The sequence below is a fragment of the Astyanax mexicanus genome, chromosome 13, assembly GCF_023375975.1.
Source record: "Astyanax mexicanus isolate ESR-SI-001 chromosome 13, AstMex3_surface, whole genome shotgun sequence".
Taxonomy (NCBI): Eukaryota; Metazoa; Chordata; class Actinopteri; order Characiformes; family Acestrorhamphidae; genus Astyanax; species Astyanax mexicanus.
In genome coordinates this window covers 8,917,501-8,938,112 of record NC_064420.1, presented here as the reverse complement: position 1 = coordinate 8,938,112, position 20,612 = coordinate 8,917,501, and the positions used below count along the sequence as shown (strand labels likewise).

The window sequence follows — 20,612 nt, the reverse complement described above, 5'->3', positions numbered from 1 at the left end:
CAGCCAAATCCACGTCGAGAGCAAGTGGCCCCCATCGAGGAGAGAAACGGTAACCCCGAATCAACCACTTCAAGCAGAGAACAACAAGAGGAGAATTCCACTACTCAACCAGCAGAAAGGGAGGAAGCAGAGGAAGAATCATCAAGTGCTGCTTCATCCAGTTCTCAGAGTATGGAGGGGAGCTTCGTGGAATCGGAATCGGGTGACGTTGGTCGTGAGGAGGAAACAGGGAGCCCGGTTTCGAGATCATCTAGCTCCATGTCCCAGGGTTCCAGGAGATCATCTGTGGCGTCCAGCTTTTCAGAAACATCTGCAGTGGCTTCTGGATCCATCACCTCTGCAATTCGAGAAGGCAAGAACAACAAAGGGACGGTAACTAACCTTCCATCTGTCAAGAGAAAGAAAAAATCCCCCGTTAAAGGAGGATTTAACAAAAAATTGAAGGACTAATGTTGTTCCTAATTTTAATATTTTTATGTCCTTTGAAATAATTTCTATTAATGTAAGAGGTATAAAATCAGATAAATGTAGACTGAGTAAAATCGAAGCCTTAATTAATAGAAATTGTGACATCATATGTGCTCAAGAGTTAAGACTTAAAAGCACAGAAGACATAGATAATGTTAAAAAATTATGGAATTTGGGAACATCTATATTGTCCATCGGTCCTGATAGTGCAGATGGAATTGGTATTTTTTTCAAAGGGAAGGCAGAGATAATTAGATCTAGGGAAATTATGCCTGGTAGAATTTTGTTAGTAGATTGTTTTTATAAACAAAATAAAATTAGACTAATTAATATATATACACCACCTGATAGAGCGGGAAAGATGAAAATCTTTAATAAACTTTATGAGCTCCTAGGAGTCGGATTTTCCACGATTTTGTGTGGTGATTTTAATACAATCACCGATATAAAAGACAGGGTAGCACAAAATAATATAAAAATCACAAGGGAAGGGTCACTTTTAAAACAAATGTGTGATGATTGTGGTGTAAAGGATTCCTTTAGGGAATTATATCCATTAGAAGAGGGCTTTACACGATTTGACTCCAAAGTAAAAACTAGGATAGACAGGATCTACGTCTCTAAAGATGTTAAAGTGATTAGATATAAAACTGAATATTTAGTCGAATCTGATCACTTGGGTGTAAATGTTTTGTTAAATGTAGGAAACGAGGAAAAAAGAGGCTATTGGAAACTAAATACGTCGTGCCTTAAAAATAATGATGTGATCGCTGAATTAATTAATGAAATTAAACGTATTAAGGAATTAAATGTTTTAACGAAATCACACGCACAGCTATGGAATGTATTTAAAATTCAAATAAAAAAATTTTTAAAGGAAAAATGTAAATTTTTAAATAGAGAAAAAAATTACTATTATGAATCTCTGATGATGAATTATGTAGACCTTCAATGTAAAATAAAAAAAAATATAGATGATGAAAATCAAATTTTAAAAATTCAATCAGAATTATCAAAAATGAATGATGAAACCTTAAAATTACAGATACAAGCAGGATTAGATAGTGATTATACAGGTAAGGCACAAACTGTAATTAAAAGATTAAATAAATGCAGAGAAGAAAAATATATTAAGGAAATTTCAGATGACAAAGGTAAAATTATTTTAGACGAAAAGGAAAAAAGACAGGTAATTAAAAATAAATGTCAGAAAGAATATGAAAAAATACAAATTCAAGAAGAAGAGCTTGAAGATTTTTTCAGCTCAATACCTAAGATTAAAAGTATGGATTTGCCCGCCATAGTATCTAAAATTACTAATAAAGAGATTATTGAGGTAATTAAAAACTTAAATGATAAAAAATCTCCAGGACCGGATGGGTTGCCTGCAGAATTGTATAAGGTATGTATTAATGAAATAGTTGATTTATTAAGGGAATATTATAATGAGGGGTTAGCGGGAGGAAATTTAAATGAATGTTTTTATCAGTCAGTTATTACGCTTATTTATAAGAAAGGGAATCCAGCGGATCTGGATAATTGGAGACAAATTAATTTATTAAACATGGATTACAAAATTTTAGCTAAAATAATGGCAAATAGGATTAGTCAGTACACTGAGGAGATTATTGAACATGAGCAGACCTGTGCTATGAAGGGCAGGTTCATGTGGGATAACCTGGGAATTTTAAAGTCAATACTAAATAGTAAATCAGATAAAGACATTTTTGTGGTAAGCTTGGATCAAAAGAAAGCCTTTGACCTTATCTCTAGAGATTACCTGTGGAAAGCCATGGAACATTATGGGTTCCCAATAGATTTCATTCAAATGGTACAATTATTATATAAAAAATCAAAGACAAAAATAAATGTAAATGGGGTCCTAACAGAAGAGATAGACATAAAGAGAGGTGTAAAACAGGGATGTCCATTAAGTGCAATATTGTATATTTTAGCGATTAGTCCACTTTTAAATCAAATTAAAAATGATAATAACATTGAGGGAATACAAACAAAAGAAAAATCATCAAAATTAAAATTGACAGCTTATGCGGATGACATCACAGTGTTTATTAAAAATCAGAATGAACTGAATGTGGTAAATGAACATTTTAAAAGGTATGAACGGGTGGCAGGTGCAAAAATAAATTTGGACAAAACGGAGGCGGTATGGTTGGGGAATGAAACTACCCCATCTTTGAACATTCAAATTAAAGACAAAATTAAAGTCATAGGAATAAATATAACAAGAGATGATTGTGCTAATCAAAATTGGACATTAAAAGAGACAGAAATTAAAGAGGAATTTGAGCAATGGAATGCAGCAAACTACAAAATAAGAGTTCAAATAATTAAAACCTTCATTCTGTCTAAATTATTGTTTTTAGCAACTGTTTTCCCACCCTCAGATAAGTGTATGCAAAGAATAAATAAGATGTGTGTAAAATTTATCTGGGGTAATAACCGTGAAGTCACAAAACGGGAAATAATGTTTAAACCAAAGCACCTAGGGGGCTTAGGTGCAACAGACGTGGGCCTGAAACTAAAAATTACTTATTGTAAGAATGTCTCGCAGGCCATAGATAGAAAGGCATCTTGGCTAGGAGACAAAAAAGCATGGACAAAAAAAGAGGGAAGGCTAGAAAAAATGTTACAGCAGACCAATTATTTTATGGTGATTTTATACATAAATTTGAACATATTAATATTAATTGGGTACAAGAAACGAATAAGGAAATTTATAAAAAATTAAGTGAACACTTATATGGTGGAATGGTCAAACATAAGCATCTAAGCCCCTCAGAAAGCCAAGAGTTTATAGAGAGACTAAAAAAGAAAGATCTGTCTGAGAATGTAAAAGATGTGATGTGGTTGATAAGTGTTGGCAGACTGGCGGTCAGGGCTGTGGTGAAGTGGAGCTGCTTCGTTACGACGAAGATGTGCCCCGTGATGAGCTGCAGCGCTGACGAAACAGTAGAGCACTTGCTTGTGGACTGCCAACGGGCTCAGGACACTTGGACTCTCTTAAAGGACATTGGACTAAAATTCCAGGTAAATTACAAATCCGTTTTTCATGGGGTATTCAATGAAAATTTGGATCCTAATATAAAAGAATTTTATTGGTATATAGTATGTATTGTAAATTGTAAGCTCTGGAAGACTAGGTGTAAAATGATAATAAATCAAATTCAGATTCCTGCACAGACTGTCACTAAGCAAATAATAACTGAGTTAAAGAGAATGAAAACACTGGACCAAAAAAACACAAAAAAACATCCTTGGACAATTTTAAAATTGTAACATTTATCAGTGTGTAAGTATGAGCTGAATTGCATGTGATGAATAGTTTAATATATGAATGATGTTAATACATGTTATATTTAATGTAAGTGAAATATTGTAACCTGTTCTAAATTTTTCAATAAAGTTTCTTTAAAAAACGCAAAACCGGCGGAAAGGCAAGGGCCAAGGCCAAGACTCGCTCCTCCCGCGCCGGGCTCCAGTTCCCCGTGGGCCGTGTGCACAGGCTCCTGCGCAAAGGAAACTACGCCGAGCGTGTTGGCGCCGGCGCCCCCGTCTACCTTGCGGCTGTCCTGGAGTATCTTACCGCTGAGATTCTCGAGTTGGCCGGCAACGCTGCCCGCGACAACAAGAAGACTCGTATCATCCCCCGTCATCTGCAGTTGGCTGTTCGCAACGACGAGGAGTTGAACAAACTGCTCGGAGGAGTTACCATCGCCCAGGGTGGTGTGCTGCCCAACATTCAGGCTGTGCTTCTCCCCAAGAAAACCGAGAAGGCGGTCAAGGCCAAGTAAATCTCCGCTTTCCGCTTCTTTGTCCATACCCAAAGGCTCTTTTAAGAGCCACCCAACTCTACTCAAAAAGTGCTATGTTTCCTCCCCAGTAACAATACACATTATACATGTAATTCCCAAAGGGAAAAGGCTAATATACATATACATATGTGTATGTAAAATATATACATACATACATATATATATATATATATATATATATATATATATATATATATTGTGTGTGTGTGTGTATATATTTAAGTATATATATTTAAGTGTATATATTTATATAAATATAAACTTACGCGCGCACACACACTATACTAAGCTGTGAGCAATAGGTAACACCAGTACACTTTCAAATCATAACAATCCCTATACACACGGCATTATTTTGAGTATACAGCTGTACACGGCTGTTTGTAATTAATTACAAGGTTATTGAATAAGAATTATTAAATTAAGCAATGGGAGCGCTTAAATTGCATTATATATATTATAATTAAACCCAGAATGGACTGCAGGAAGCCGCCAGTTTGTTCTATACGCAGTATTTTGCGTTTGGGCTCTCCGTGCGAAACGGCCAATAGGAAGGGCGCAGATCCAAGACGCCCAATCAGCGAGTAGCGGCTCTAAAGCATAAAAGGGCCGTGAGGAGGCGAGGCGCGTTATTCTCTTTACAGAGCTCAGCGCGATGGCAAGAACGAAGCAGACCGCCCGCAAGTCCACCGGTGGCAAAGCCCCGAGGAAGCAGCTGGCCACCAAGGCAGCCCGCAAGAGCGCACCGGCTACCGGCGGCGTGAAGAAACCTCACCGTTACAGGCCCGGCACCGTCGCTCTCAGGGAGATCCGCCGCTACCAGAAATCCACTGAGCTGCTGATCCGCAAGCTGCCCTTCCAGCGCCTGGTGCGTGAGATCGCTCAGGACTTCAAGACCGATCTGCGCTTCCAGAGCTCCGCCGTCATGGCTCTGCAGGAGGCCAGCGAGGCGTACTTGGTGGGTCTGTTTGAAGACACTAACCTGTGCGCCATCCACGCCAAGAGAGTCACCATTATGCCTAAGGACATCCAGCTGGCCCGCCGTATCCGCGGAGAGCGCGCTTAAACGGAGCGCTTTGACGTTTTCCCTTAATACCCAACGGCTCTTTTAAGAGCCACCTACCTGTGTCCGTGCCAAAAGAGTTGTTTTTCTACATGCTTTTTATATGCCAGTATGAAAAAGTAGTACTAATTGTGTACTCAAAACTATGAATAATTTTGACATAACGTATATTTTAGAACTATTTCGCGTCCTTTTTAATAGTCAGCAATTACTATATCTTACTGCAATGGATAAATATAAACACACAAGCACAATAATTATGAGCACATTATTGGTGAAATAATAGAGAAATGAATCTATATATATTATGTGTGTGTGCGTGTGTATTGAGGGAAGTGCTGCATGTAACATTGATGGAGCTTGGATGCCACCGTGCGGTTCAACTGCGCCATTGCATGCACTGTTATAAGTTGCAAGAGTTCTGTTGTAAGTGTGTGTGTGTTTACATAAATTGAACTCTTATTACTGAAAATGGCAATGTTTCACTATACGGTGGCATCCATCAGTGTTACAACATGTACAATTTAATATGTACACACATTGATATACTCGGTAATATTGTCATATTCTCTCTCTATATTAAAATATACCTAGCTACATATATATATGATATACAGAGAGAGAGAGAGAGAGAGCTCTTAAAACATGAAAACATAAGTATATAAATATATTGTAAGTCTCATGATACGTCCATAATATATAAATCAAGTAAACCTCACGATTGGTGCCGTTTAACAATATATATATATATATATGTATATATATATATATATATATATATATATATATATATATATATATATATATATATATATATACATATATATATATATATATATATGTATATATATATATATATATATATATATATATATATATATATATATATATATATATATATATTACATTGCATTGATGAGGCTTAGTACCTTTTTATATGGACATGTAACATAAGACTTGCTTCACTTTGTATATATAAGTGAATGTTGAGCTGACTACTTCACGTTTTAAGAGTTAGGATGCCACCATGTGGTTAAAGTTCTGTATTGCATTGCTCAAGAATGCAATACAGAACATACATATATATATATATATATATTTTTATTTATATATATATAAATAGATTTATATATATATAAATCTCTCTCTATATATATATATAATTCTTGAGCAATGAAATACAGATATGTATATATACTTTTTTTTCTTTTTTATGGAAAGAAAATTAGATATTCATGCAAACACACGCACACATACATATTAAGGCAATGTGTCTTTGCAATGTTTGAGCATATCTTGTGGCTGTGTATGAGACTATGTACAAAACCAAATTGAGTCTGACTCAATCTGATAATCTGATCATAATAATGTTCATTAATACATGACTAATTATAAAATATTAATTATACATATTTATAACAATCACTAATAGCAATAAATTATGAATAAAAAACTATTAATAGTGAATAGAATGAGTAATACTAACATTAATAATAGTAATACAAATTACTTATATTAACATTTATAATTCTACTACTGCTACTACTACTACTACTAATAATAATAATAATAACAATCATAATGATACTACTACTAAAAATAATAATGATTTATTCATCATTATTTATTAATAAAGATTTGTAAATAATTATTAAACGTAAAAAATAACAATATTAACATTAATAATAGTAATGATATTATGGCGTTCATAATTATAATAATAATAATAATAATAATAATAATAATAATAATAATAATAATAATAATAATAAGAAGAAGAAGAAGAAGAAGAAGAAGAAGAAGAAGAAGAAGAAGAAGAAGAAGAAGAATATTATTATTATTATTATTATTATTATTATTATTATTATTATTATTATTATTATTATTATTATTATTATTATTAGCACTACTTATAAAGTATATATATCTTATAGAGAGATATATTATATGTTTATTCTCCGGCCACGAGTGGAGTGTCTGGAGTGCTAGTTTGTTGGCTATCTGGCCTGCTAGCTGGGTGAGTGAAGCTAAATTAGCGATTAGCATGTACCATTAATTTGGCCAAATATACAGCACAAAACTAGCAGGTAGGTGTTCATACTGTCCCCTGTGTATGTATGTTATATTGTATAAATAGTGTATTTAGCCACAGTGGTGTTGAAACTCTCCTACAGGAGCGGTTGCTATGGCTTCCGAATAGGTAACTAGGCGCTAGCATAGCATAGCTTAGCTTAGCCTGAAGGTTTGTTTACGTTTTTGCTGTTCACAAAATGGCGGCCATTCCCTTCTCTAGGTCAGAGGTCACAAGGTACAGTGAATTTGATGTTTAGTTTATTCATGTAATTGCATTAAATTCTCATTTTAAGGGCAAAGTTTAACTGCAATGTCCATTCCCCCATTCTCTAAAAAGCTAGCGTTTGTGGATATTTTGTTTTCCTTAAATGGCCGTCATTTGGTGTAATTCTGCTCGCTAACTATTACTTACACTAAGTCAGGAGGCACTAACCCTTTTAATGTCTAATGATTTTGGATAGAAAAATGACATAATTTTTGGAGCTAAGGTTAAAGGCAGGATTTAAACCGCTACTCTCTGACAAGTGAAACAAGTATTTTAAGAAATATTTTTTTTCTTTACTAATTATGTCATTAGCGTCCTGTCCAATTTTGACGGTGTATTTTAATGTGTGTTAATATGTGTAATAATAATTCTAACATGGATAATGTTAAATGTGTTGTGTGTGTGTGTGTGTGTGTATATATGTGTGTGTGAGTTGTTTATTTATTAAATGCTATCTCTATATAACATTGAAATAGGTTTAATGTACTGATCTTGTTACTTGTTGTTTTGTCTTTTTTTGTGTGGTTTGTGAGACAGTTATAGGGGATATGTTTTTTGGTTGGAGCTTGGAGCCCGTCTGCTGGTCGAACGCATACACTGCAGAGATTTATGAATGAGTGAGTGAGAATACAAATCTTTTTACCTGTTTTGTAATGTTTTATTTGTTTACGTGAATTTGGAATATGAGGGCCACATATGGTGGTGTAATTGTGTTAGTTCACATGGATCAGGAGGGTTTTTAACTGAACCAAATCTTTTATGTGTAGAGTGAGCGAAAAGGTTTGGGGCAAACCATCGAATAATAACAAATATTTGATTTGTTGTAAATTATTTTCAACTCCCAGCTCAATTTTTGAAGTACTTTAGAGGTACACATTAGTAGAAGTTTAATAACCTCTGTAATTGAGTCCCCTTAGTTTGACGAATACACTATAAAAATCGTTTCTATTTGATAAAATATACATGATACACAGTATTCATGCTTCGTGTGTTCCACATTTTGGATTTCCAAAAGCTGATTATTATCCATGAGAACACAGGCTGTCTACTACTACTACTACTACTACTACTACTACTACTACTACTACTACTACTACTACTACTAATAATAATAATAATAATAATAATAATAATAATTATTATTATTATTATTATTATTATTATTATTATTATTATTATTAGTATGGTTGTTGTTGTTTTTTATTTATTTATTTATTTATTTATTTATTCGAGTGTTCCAACACTCTGTGATTTAGAGCTTCTTAGAGTCTCTGAGAAACATACTTAGTCAGAAGACTCCTCCTCCTACTACTACTACTACTACTACTACTACTACTACTACTACTACTACTACTACTACTAATAATAATAATAATAATAATAAATATTGTTAATATTATGATTATTATTATTATTATTATTATTATTATTATTATTATTATTATTATTATTATTATTGTTGTTTGTGTTATTGTTATTATTTGTAGTATTATTATGGTTGTTGTTGTTTATTTGTTTATTTATTTGACTGTTCCTACACCTCTCTTGAGCGAGAACAATCTGTGATTTAGAGCTTATTGCGTTATATTACGACCCTCATGTAAGAAGTGAGAGGTTTCTGACCCATAGCTTATTTCAAGAGGTTGCGTACAAATGTGTACTTTTCATCACAACTTGATAAGGACGTTTTTATCTTTTAAATATTACCATATAAAGATAGCTAGATATTCGTTGTCTGTTTTTGTGTGTTTTGACAGACAGTTCTAGGGGAGATGTTTTTTGGTGGAGCTTGGAGGCCATCTTCTGGTGGAACGCAGACACTGCAGGGATTTATGAATGAGTGAGAGAGCATACAAATATTTTTACCTGTTTTGTAATGTTTTATTTTTTTACATGACTTAGGATTATGAGGGCCACATATGGTTGTCTAATTGTGTAATTCTCATGGATCAAGAGATTTTTTAACAGATTTTAATATTTTATTTTAAGAGTCAGCGAAAATGATTGGGGCACAGTGCGAATTATTGCTAGACATTCGGATCTTAACAAATATTTTATTTGAGTTGTAAATTATTTACAACTCCCAGCCCAGTTTTTGATGTACTTTAGAGTTACACATTAATAGAAGTTTAATGAACTCGCTTATATTGGATAAAACATACATGATACACAGTAATCGTGCTTGGTGTGTTCCACCATTTGGATTTCACACGGCTGATATTTTCCATGAGAACAATGGCTGTGTCTGAGAAACATAGTTACTCAGAATACTCCTACTGCTACTACTACTACTACTACTACTACTACTAATAAGTATTATTATTATAATTATAGTTATAATACTAATAATGATTATTAAAGATCTTATTATTAAGTTTTTAGTTGTTTATTTGATTAGTTATTTATTTATTTGCCTGTTCCTACACCTCTCTTAAACGATAACACTCTGTTATTTAGAGCTTATTGTGTTATATTACGACACTCATGTAAGAAGTGAGAGGTTTCTGACCCATAGCTTATTTCAAGAGGTTGCGTACAAATGTGTACGTTTCACCGCAATTAGATTAGGACGTTTATCTTTTACATATTATCATATGAAGCTAAACAAATGAGATTTCTTTATTCAGTTGGTTATCACAATACACATATATGGTCTCAAAATTGTCATATAGTACTTTATACTAAAGAGCAGAGGATCTTGCTAGATGTTTTTGCCTCCCTTCCATTTGCTAATGTTGCCCACTGGTGATCCACTAAGCAGTAAATATGTTAATGCATTTTATTGTTAAAATTAGTTTTTGTTTTTGTTTTTTTGGGACATTTGAAGGGACACCATAAAACAGGAAATAAACGAAACTTCCAAAAAAACATCTAAAAATATATATACCTAAAATAATATATAAACCAAAAAAGAAATAGAAAAAGAAACCCAAAAATATTTATGAAATTATATGTATGTTCATGTATTTATTATTATGTGTGTGTGTGTGTGTGTGTGTGTGAGAGAGAGAGTGAGGTCGTGTATAACCATAATATGCAATATTTATTCTTTAGGTTATTTCTCTTTTCAAACCACTTTCTTCAGCTTGTCACAGCATTTATTTTGTATTGGAGAGAACAGCATGAAAAGATAATAATATTAAGACATTTTGAAACTCAATCACGTGGTTCCGTAGAGCATGGTTGTGTTTTTGAGGCCAGGGACTACAATCCCGAGCACTATACAGAGTACAAACGCGGTGACGTCACGGTACGCGTGGCGCATCGTCGTGACGTTTCGGAAGGCTATTGGAAAATAGGAAAAACAGCAACCAAAACATTAATCGTTCAGCCGTAGTCTTTTTGATTGACAAAACATAATACGTTTATGTATTTTTTTTTTATGCTATCTCCATGTAACATGTAAATATATTAAATGTACTGATGTTGTAACTTGTTGTTTGGTTATTTTTGTGTTGTTTGTGAGACAGTTCTTTTGTGTTTTTTGGTGGATCTTGGTCGCCATCTGCTGGTCGAACGCAGACACTGCAGGCATTTATGAACGAGTGAGTGAGAATACAAATCTTTTTACCTGTTTTGTAATGTTTTATTTGTTTACATGATTTAGGATTATGAGGGCCACAGATGGTTGTCTAATTGTGTTAGTTCACATGGATCAAGAGAGTTTTTAACTGCAATATTTTATGTGTAGAGTGAGTGAAAAGGATCGGGGAATAGAGCGATTTATTGATAGACATTAAAATATAAACAAATATTTTATTGGATTAGTAAATAATTTACAATTCCCAGCACACTTTTTTTGAAATACTTTAGAGGTACACATTAGTAGAAGTTTAATGAACACCGTAATTGAGTACACTTAGTTTGACGAATACGTTTTAAAAAATCGCTTATATTTGCTAAAACATACATGATACACAGTAATCGTGCTTCGACTTCGACGTTCCACATTTTCGTTTTCACAAGGCTGATTATTATCCACGAGAAGACAGGCTGTCTCTGAGCAACATACTTACTCACTACTACTACTAATAAAAATAATAATAAATATTCTTATTCTTATTCTTATTCTCATTACTATATTTGTGGTTGTTGAAGTGAGAGGTTTCTGACCCATAGCTTATTTCAAGACATGGCGTACAAATGTGTACTTTTCATCACAATTTGATTAGGACATTTATCTTTTAAATATTATCATATAAAGATAATAGAATGAGATATCTTTATTCAGTTGGTTAACACGATCCACATACATGGCCCCAAAAGTGCCATATAGTGCCAGATGTTTGTTTCCCCCTTCCATTTGCAAATTGGCCACTGATGATCCACTAAGCAGTAAATACGGTAATGAAGGATTTTATTTTATTTTATTGTAAATTTGAAGGGACAACATGAAACAGGAAAAAAAAAAACCTAACAGAAATAAATTTAATAAATTATATATACATAAAATAATAAAATTAATTCAAACAAGACATAGAAAAAAGAAACAACTGCTACATATATATATATATATATATATATATATATATATATATATATATATATATATATGTGTGTGTGTGTGTAATCATATATATGTTCATGTATATATTCCAACATAATACATTTATTTATTTATTTTTATTTAATGCTATCTCCATGTAACATGTAAATAGATTTAATGTACTGCTGTTGAAACTTATTGTTTGGTTATTTATGTGTGGTTTGTGAGACAGTTCTAGGGGAGATGTTTTTGGTGGAGCTTGGAGGCCATCTCCTGGTCTAACGCAGACACTGCAGTGATTAATGAATGAGTGAGTGAGCGTACAAATCTTTTTACCTGTTTTGTAATGTTTAATTTGTTTACATGAATTTGGATTATGAGGGTTGTCTAATCCTGTTAATTCTCATGGATCAAGAGAGTTTTTATTAACTGATCTAAATATTTCCAGTGTAGAGTGAGAAAAAAGGATTGGGGCATATTCCAAATTATTGATAGAAAATAAACAAAACTCCCAGCACAAGTTGGGAAGTACTTTAGAAGTACACATTCATAGAAGTTTAATGAACTCGTAAATAAAATTAATACACCTAGTTTGACGAATACACTTTCCAAAATCGCTTATATTTGATAAAACATACATGATACACAGTAATCGTGCTTTTTGTGTTCCACACTTTGGATTTCTCAAGGCATATTACTATTATTATTATGATTATTATGATTATGATGATTATTATTATTCTATTTTATTTGCTTTTTTTGTTTGTTTTATTGAGTATTTTGGACTGCTCCTACATGTCGATCACACTACATGAGCTCCTACATGAGCGATAACACTCTGTGATTTAGAGATTATGTAGTGAGTACGATACTATTTGAATACATATTAATATGTTTAATTCATGTTAATGTTTGTAAATTAGCTTAAGGTTCACACAATAGTACCTTCATATACAGTCAGCTAATCTATTCAGATGTTAACTAGACATTTTATGTGCAGGAGACCAAACCATAACATGCTGCATAAAACACACTTGCTTGACTGTGACACTGTGTCCCACATGGTTCAGTGCATCATAAAGTGTGTCTGGCAAGATGTAATATTCAGCATTCATTGGTGTAAGATATCTGCAGTTACTAATTTCAAGCAGGTTCATTTCAGCAGATATTGTATATAATCTGTATTTCTGTAGCGCTCTAGTGTATGGGGGCGGTGCAGACGGCCACACTGTGAGGGGCCACCCAGCTGCTTTGTACTGGGCTCCGCCTATCTGTCCTCAACTAGGTCCGGTAGAGTAGAATATCATGCGCTGGCTGTCCGATGTAGCTTCATTCTTTCTTCTCGTCTACTGGGAGCAAGAGCAGCTACGATGTCCGGACGCGGCAAAGGAGGCGCCAAGCGTCACCGCAAAGTTCTTCGCGATAACATCCAGGGCATCACCAAGCCCGCTATCCGCCGTCTGGCGCGTCGTGGTGGCGTCAAGCGTATCTCCGGTCTGATCTACGAGGAGACCCGCGGTGTGTTGAAAGTGTTCCTGGAGAACGTGATCAGAGACGCCGTCACCTACACCGAGCACGCCAAGAGAAAGACCGTCACCGCTATGGATGTGGTGTACGCCCTGAAACGCCAGGGACGCACTCTGTACGGATTCGGAGGTTAAACGCTCGTCTCGAACACCGCTAACAACAACGGCTCTTTTAAGAGCCACCCACAAATCCACCCAAAGAGCAGTTTTCCGTGTTGGAATAAGATGCAGTAGTTCACTAACACTTAATTTCCCTATATAAAACATCCCACTGCCCATGAATTACAAGATAAAGTGTGGAAATACACTACGAAAGATATGTAAGGATATCAGTATTGTGTGTGTGTATAGAGAGAGAGAGAGAGAATATTGATACATATATGCTAGAGGTGTGCCAAAAAATCGATTCACATAAGAATCTTGATTCTCATTTACTACGATTCAGAATCGATTTAAAATGTCCCAAAATCGATTCTGAGGGGCGGGTTTTGGACTGATTTTGGGCTGGGTATTTTTGTTGGACCTGGCAACCCGCTTGTCCCTTCAAACCGAGGTCTTCCAGACCCACACAGAGCGTAGTAGGTGTTTGAGAATCACCGGTAAGATGGCAGAACAAGCACTATATTACCTTAGATTAACGTGTAGTTTTAATGTTTTATGGCAGAATGCTTCATAACAAGCATAAAAAAGATCGCTAGTAGTTAGTTTCAGTAACTGTTAGCTAGCTAACAAGCTAACTTTCCAGTTCCACCTTAAATAACGCTACAGGTGGCTGCGGGCTGCAGCATTTAAGGCGGAACGGAAAAATAACAATAAGCTAATCAGAGCTCATTTCAGCTCCTCATCACAGAGGAATTAAGGAATGGACAATATGAATTAATTTCTCCACCTCCTGCCCCCTTTCTGAAGAAATACAACGACCTTAAATTAACTAGTTAATCACCAGCTGCTCCTGAACTTTAGCGCTCCACTGCTATCATCACATCAGCCCAGCAGCGTCACCTACACACCACCGCTAGTAGCCTGGTAATAAAGCAGTGTTATTTATTATTTATTTATTGTTCATTAACGTCATTGTGATATCCCAGTGATTCCTCTGTCACTGAGGACCCACATTCCTGCACATTTTATTGTTTTTGTAACACATTACTTGCTCCAGGACCAGTGTATATTATGGAGGGTTTTTTTTCAATAAGATTCATAAGCCAGAAGCAGAAATTTTTATAATTCAAATCGTTTTGAATCAAAAATCGATTTTGAATCGAATCGTGGCCCCCAAAATCGGAATCGAATCGAATCGTGAGATAGTAATCGATTCCCACCCCTAATATATGCCTACGAGCTGTGTGTGTATATATAAAATATATGTGCACGTGTGTTCTTAAAGCATAAGTTTAAGAAGATGTAAATATCCGAGTCTGTGATTAAGAAGCGTCAGTTTAAAGGCACATATTTCTTTAGTTTTAGGTTGTTTTAAAGGAACGCCGTATGATCTCCCGTCCACTCAACTGAACCAGACATTAGTTCACATGAAGGCTAACTGATGAATAAACATACAGCCGCGTGTTTGTGTGCGCTCACAATGCGCGGATGTGTTTATTTGTCCGTTTCAGAGCTAACGCATATGAAAGCGTCAAATTTTTTCAAGGTTTTTAAGGTTTTTTAATGTATAAAACGCTCTTCGCAAAGGGCGTCACCGCTGTGTGCGCGGGAAGGCACACAAAGAGCAGGCTGCAGCAGCGGGGGGAGGGAGAGGAGGGGTATTAGAGTGGAGCGAGTTGTGTTTGTCCAATGGTGGTTTGACGGCATTTGAAAGGCGTGACTCATGTTAATTAGACTGGCAGAGTGCAAATAACGTGGGGGTTAGTCGCCTCCCCCTCATTCTTCAGTCTAACTCGAAGAGAAGCAGGATGCCTGAGTAATCTGCTCCGCGAAATTAGGCTGAAAACGGGTGCTCTGCTACAAAGCCTCGCGGTTTTGCAGCTATATTACTATATAGTGTCTGTCTGGCTGCTCCTTTAAGGCTGTGATAAAGGAGAGCTTTCTTAAAACATGGCCCCTTCGGGTGGCCAGCAATTTGGACGATTTTGGGCTCGTTTAAAATATACTGGCCAAGAGGAACCACCAAATAGGAGTACTGTTGGTGCACAACTTATGCAGAGAAGTTGGTTCCATGCATCAGACATATACTCCTTTATAGCTCTTCAGAACAGAAGGGAGTTTGAAATAGTTTTCCACCAAGAAAAAGTACTCCGTAGTTTTATTTTACACTTCCAAGTATGGGCTGAAGACAACTTTTGGAAGGATTGGGAGGTGGTGTCATCTGTTCCACAAGATGTAGTGAACATTGTGGTAAAGTTCTGGACGGGGAGAGTGGCTGATGAAGATGTGGATCATTACCTATCTCGCTACTGTGTGCTACTTCAACCTGCTGAAAAGCTGCTGGATCAGTTCGGGATGTGGTACGGTGTACGGAGGTATAAAGTGAAGTTGAGACGGAATTCCAACGGTGAGCTCACTCAAATACCTAATACCATCGCTATGGGCCCGTACACTGGGAAGATCTCCTACACTGGACAGATCCAGAAGTGCTATATATGCAGCTCTACAGAACATCAAGTCAAAGACTGCGACCAGGTGAAATGCTGGAAATGTGGGCAGCTGGGACACAAAGGAAAAGTGTGCGTAAATGATGAAGTGTGTGGCCTGTGTGGTGAACAGGGTCACTCCTTTTTCTCGTGTCCCAAGTCTTACAGTAACCAGGTCAAAGCCAGAAGATCAGCAGCACAAAACCCCAACCAGATCTATGACACACCCACAATGCAAGCTAGCTCTAATACCACAGCATCTACATCAAATGCTGGGAAAGAACCGTCAGCGAACAAAGAGGTCAAGATTTTAAAACCATCACAAGACCAGGCACCACCTCAAACATCAGCCCAATCTCAAGTTCCAACCCAAGCATCACTCCAAGTCAAACATCGACCCCCAACAAAGTCTCATGTACCAATTTCAATCCAAACTCAAAAAAGACCTGAAACTGAGACAATTGAAGAAATCTCTTCAGAGGGATCCGACATGGAGGAGGAAGAAAATGACGGCAGTCACAGTGGCAGTGGCAGCAGCAGCAGCAGCAGCAGCGGCGGCAGCAGCAGCAGCAGCGGTGAAGACGTCGATCTAGAAGTGGAGCAGAGAGTCTCGGACACCTGCACTGCACCTGCAGTGGAACCCCAGACCTCGCTGACCAGAGACACAGAGCTGCCCGACTCTGCATGCCCTGAAAGACGGACATCCTCAAATCCCAAAAAAAGGACGATATCTCCTCAGGAATCCACAATGAAAAAAACAAGAGATAAGTAAAATCTTCTATCTCTGATCTCCATGAGGAGCTATTTTAAAATGCTTATCTGTAATATGAGAGGCAGAAAATTGAATAATTTAAATTATGGTAAAATGATTATGCAAGAACTTATTGTGAAAATAATGGGGAATGTTAAAACAGGTAAAATACATATATACTTTTATATCTATTTTTAAATGTGTTACCCTTTTAAAATTGTTACATCTAATGTAAGGGGTATTCAGCAAATTAAAAATAGAAAAGATAAATTAAATAAACTAGCAGCCCTAAATGCTGATATTCTGTTCTTACAAGAACTTAGATTAAATCATTTAGAGCATATTAAAGAAGTTCAAGATTTTTGGAAAATGGGTACAGCAGTAATCTCTATTGGAACAGATACAGCAGATGGAGTAGGGGTATTTTTTAAAACTAGAGAAGTAGAAATTATAAAAAAAAGGGATATTATACCTGGTAGACTCCTTGTTATAGATTGTAAGTTAAAGGAAAATAAAATGCGATTAATTAATGTGTACACCTCGTCTGATAGATCAAAAAAAATACAGTTATTTAAAAAACTCCCAGAACTTTTATGTAGTGGCCAAAATATAATCATGGCAGGAGATTTTAATACTGTAACTGATGAGAAAGACAGAGAAGCCTCTACAACTTTTAAATTAAGTAAAGAAGGTAAAATATTAAAAGAAGTATGTGAGGATTTTGGGGTTAAGGATGCTTTTAGAATTTTATACCCAAATGATTTTGGCTTTACTAGGTTCGATCATAAAACTAAAACTAGAATTGACCGTATCTATGTATCAAAACAAAATGAAATCAAAGAATATAATACAAGTGTAATAATAAATTCTGATCATTTAGTGGTCAGTTGTAAAATTTTTAATACTAAAGAAACACAAAGAAACTCATGGAAACTTAATACATCCTGGCTAAAAAATGATAGTTTTGTTGCATTAGTGAAAGAGGAAATTGAGAGAGTTAAAAATCTAGATTGTTTAGTTTCCTCTCATAAGGAACTATGGGGTATATTAAAAAATCGGATTAAAAGAGTAATGATTATTCAGAGTAAAAAACTTAATCAAGAAAAAAATAATATATATAATGATTTAACTATAAAATATGTAGATTTAAAAAGAAAACTAAATAGAACAATAGAAGAAGAAATTACCTTAGAAGAAATGCAGAATAAATTAATAGAATATAATAACGAATTTCAAAATAGTTTAAAAATTATTTGTGGATATGATGACGTAAAAGGTGGTATAACAAATGTACCTAATTTAATTAAAAAATATAAAAAACAACAGGAAACAAAACTAGTTAAAGGAATACGAACAGAGGATAATTTAGTAGTATATGGAGAATTAGATAAACAAAATGAAATAGTAAAACAATTTAAAAATATGTATACTGAAATTAATATAGATAATACTCTGATGACAACTTTTTTAGATAATATTACACCGTGCAATGATGCAGATTTTGAGTTTATTAAAGGAGAAATTCAGAAAGGTGAAATAGAAAGAGCAATTACACAGCTAAATAGAGGGAAAGCACCGGGGCCGGATGGTTTTCCAGCCGAACTATATATGTGTTTTAAAAAAGAACTCTCTGATCTAATGTGCGCAGTTTTAAATGAAGGGATTAAACAAAATAACATGCATGATGAATTTTATGAAGGGATAATTAATTTATTATATAAAAAAGGAGATGAATACGAACTAAATAATTGGAGACAAGTTACATTAATGAATATCGAATATAAAATTTTTGCAAAGGTTTTAATGAATAGGCTAGAAAAGATTTTAGATAAAATAGTTAACGAAGAACAAACGTGTGGAATTAAGGGTAGAAGCATGTGGGATAACCTCTGTATTATCAGAGAGTTGATCACAAATAAACATCTAAATGAATCAGGTTTTTACATCTTAGCTTTAGATCAAAAAAAAGCTTTCGATTCTATCTCTAGAGAATACCTGTGGGCAGTCTTGGAGAGATATAATTTCCCTGATGTTTTTATTAAAATGATTAAACTTTTATATTTAAAATCAACAGTACAGGTAAAAGTAAACGGAAAATTAACTGAAAAAATAGACATTTGTAGAGGAGTAAAACAAGGCTGCCCTCTAAGTGCAGCACTCTATGTGCTTGCTATTAATCCGTTATTAACATCATTAAAGAAAGAGGAAAAATTAACAGGAGTTTATGTAAACAGTGAGCTTAATAAATACGTAGTTTCTGCTTTTGCAGATGATATAACAATTTTTATTAAGAACCAAGATGAACTTAATACTGTGATTGAACATTTTAAAACATATGAACGAACATCAGGCGCAAGTTTAAATCAGTCTAAGACAGAAGCTGTGTGGATTGGTGATGGTAGGGAGAACGAAAATATAAACATTGATTTAAAAAAAGAGATTAAAATACTGGGAATTTACATAAATAATGTTAATTGTGTAGAAAATAATTGGTCCAAGAAATTAATAGAAATTTCAGAGGAAGCAAACAAATTCTCAAATTGGAACATATCATATATAGAAAAAATAGAATTAATAAAAATGTTTATTTTATCTAAATTAATGTTTTTATCTATCGTTTTCCCTCCACCCGAAAAAACAATTACAGCTTTAAATAAACTGTGTATCAAAACTCTATGGGGAAACAATAGAGAAGTGACAAAAAGAATCTTTGTGTACAAAAGTAAAGAAAATGGTGGCTTAGGTGCTTTTGAGATCGGCGACAAACTTAAAATCAGCTACTGTAAACATGTAAATGAAAATATTGAAAAAGGATCAAAATGGATCGGAAACAAAACGGATTGGGAAAAAACTAAAAGCGTAAAAAGACGCAAAATTGCCTATTATAAATTAATATACTCTGATTTTATAGAAAAATATAAAATTTTAGATTTAGACTGGAAAACCCAATCGAGTAAATTAATATATAAAAAAGTGGCTGATTTTAAGTATGGTGAGAAAATCATGTTTAAGAACTGCTCTGATACTGAAAATGAAAATCTTATAGATCTCCTGAACCTGAAAACGCTTCCTGGGAAGCACAGAGACAGACTGTGGTTGGCGGCGCTGGGCAGACTTCCCGTACGAGGAGTTGTGAAGTGGAGCTGCAACGTAAAAACGACAGCATGCCCAATACCCAGCTGTACGGTAAATGAAACTGTCGGTCATTTATTGATCGACTGCGACAGATCTAAGGAAGTATGGAGTGCTTTCAAAAATTATGGACTGGACATTGATGTAACTAGAGAACACATTATTTATGGGACTTTTAATCTAGATAAATCATGTAAAAAAAGAACTGATTATTGGTTATGTATATGCACTATCGTAAATCAATTATGGATCACTAGATGTAAAATGACTACAGAAAATGTTTATATAAATAGTGACAAAGTAATTAAACAGTGTATAGTTAAACTAAAACAGAGACAAAAATATAATAGACAAAAGAAAAATAATGTTTCATGGGACTTTTTAAATTGCTTATGAAATTTATTGATGATAGTTGATATGTAGT

At 34.6% G+C, this 20,612-nt stretch overlaps 1 protein-coding gene across 1 annotated transcript; it reads left to right on the top strand.

Annotated features, from left to right (window-relative positions):
• Positions 1-3,541: 3,541 nt before the first annotated feature.
• On the top strand, positions 3,542-4,339 carry LOC125780577 (histone H2A-like). Its single transcript, XM_049462949.1, has 2 exons — positions 3,542-3,546; positions 3,896-4,339. The coding sequence occupies exons 1-2, from the start codon at positions 3,542-3,544 to the stop codon at positions 4,281-4,283; spliced, it is 393 nt and encodes a 130-aa protein (XP_049318906.1). The 3' UTR covers positions 4,284-4,339.
• The last annotated feature ends 16,273 nt before the right edge of the window (positions 4,340-20,612 follow it).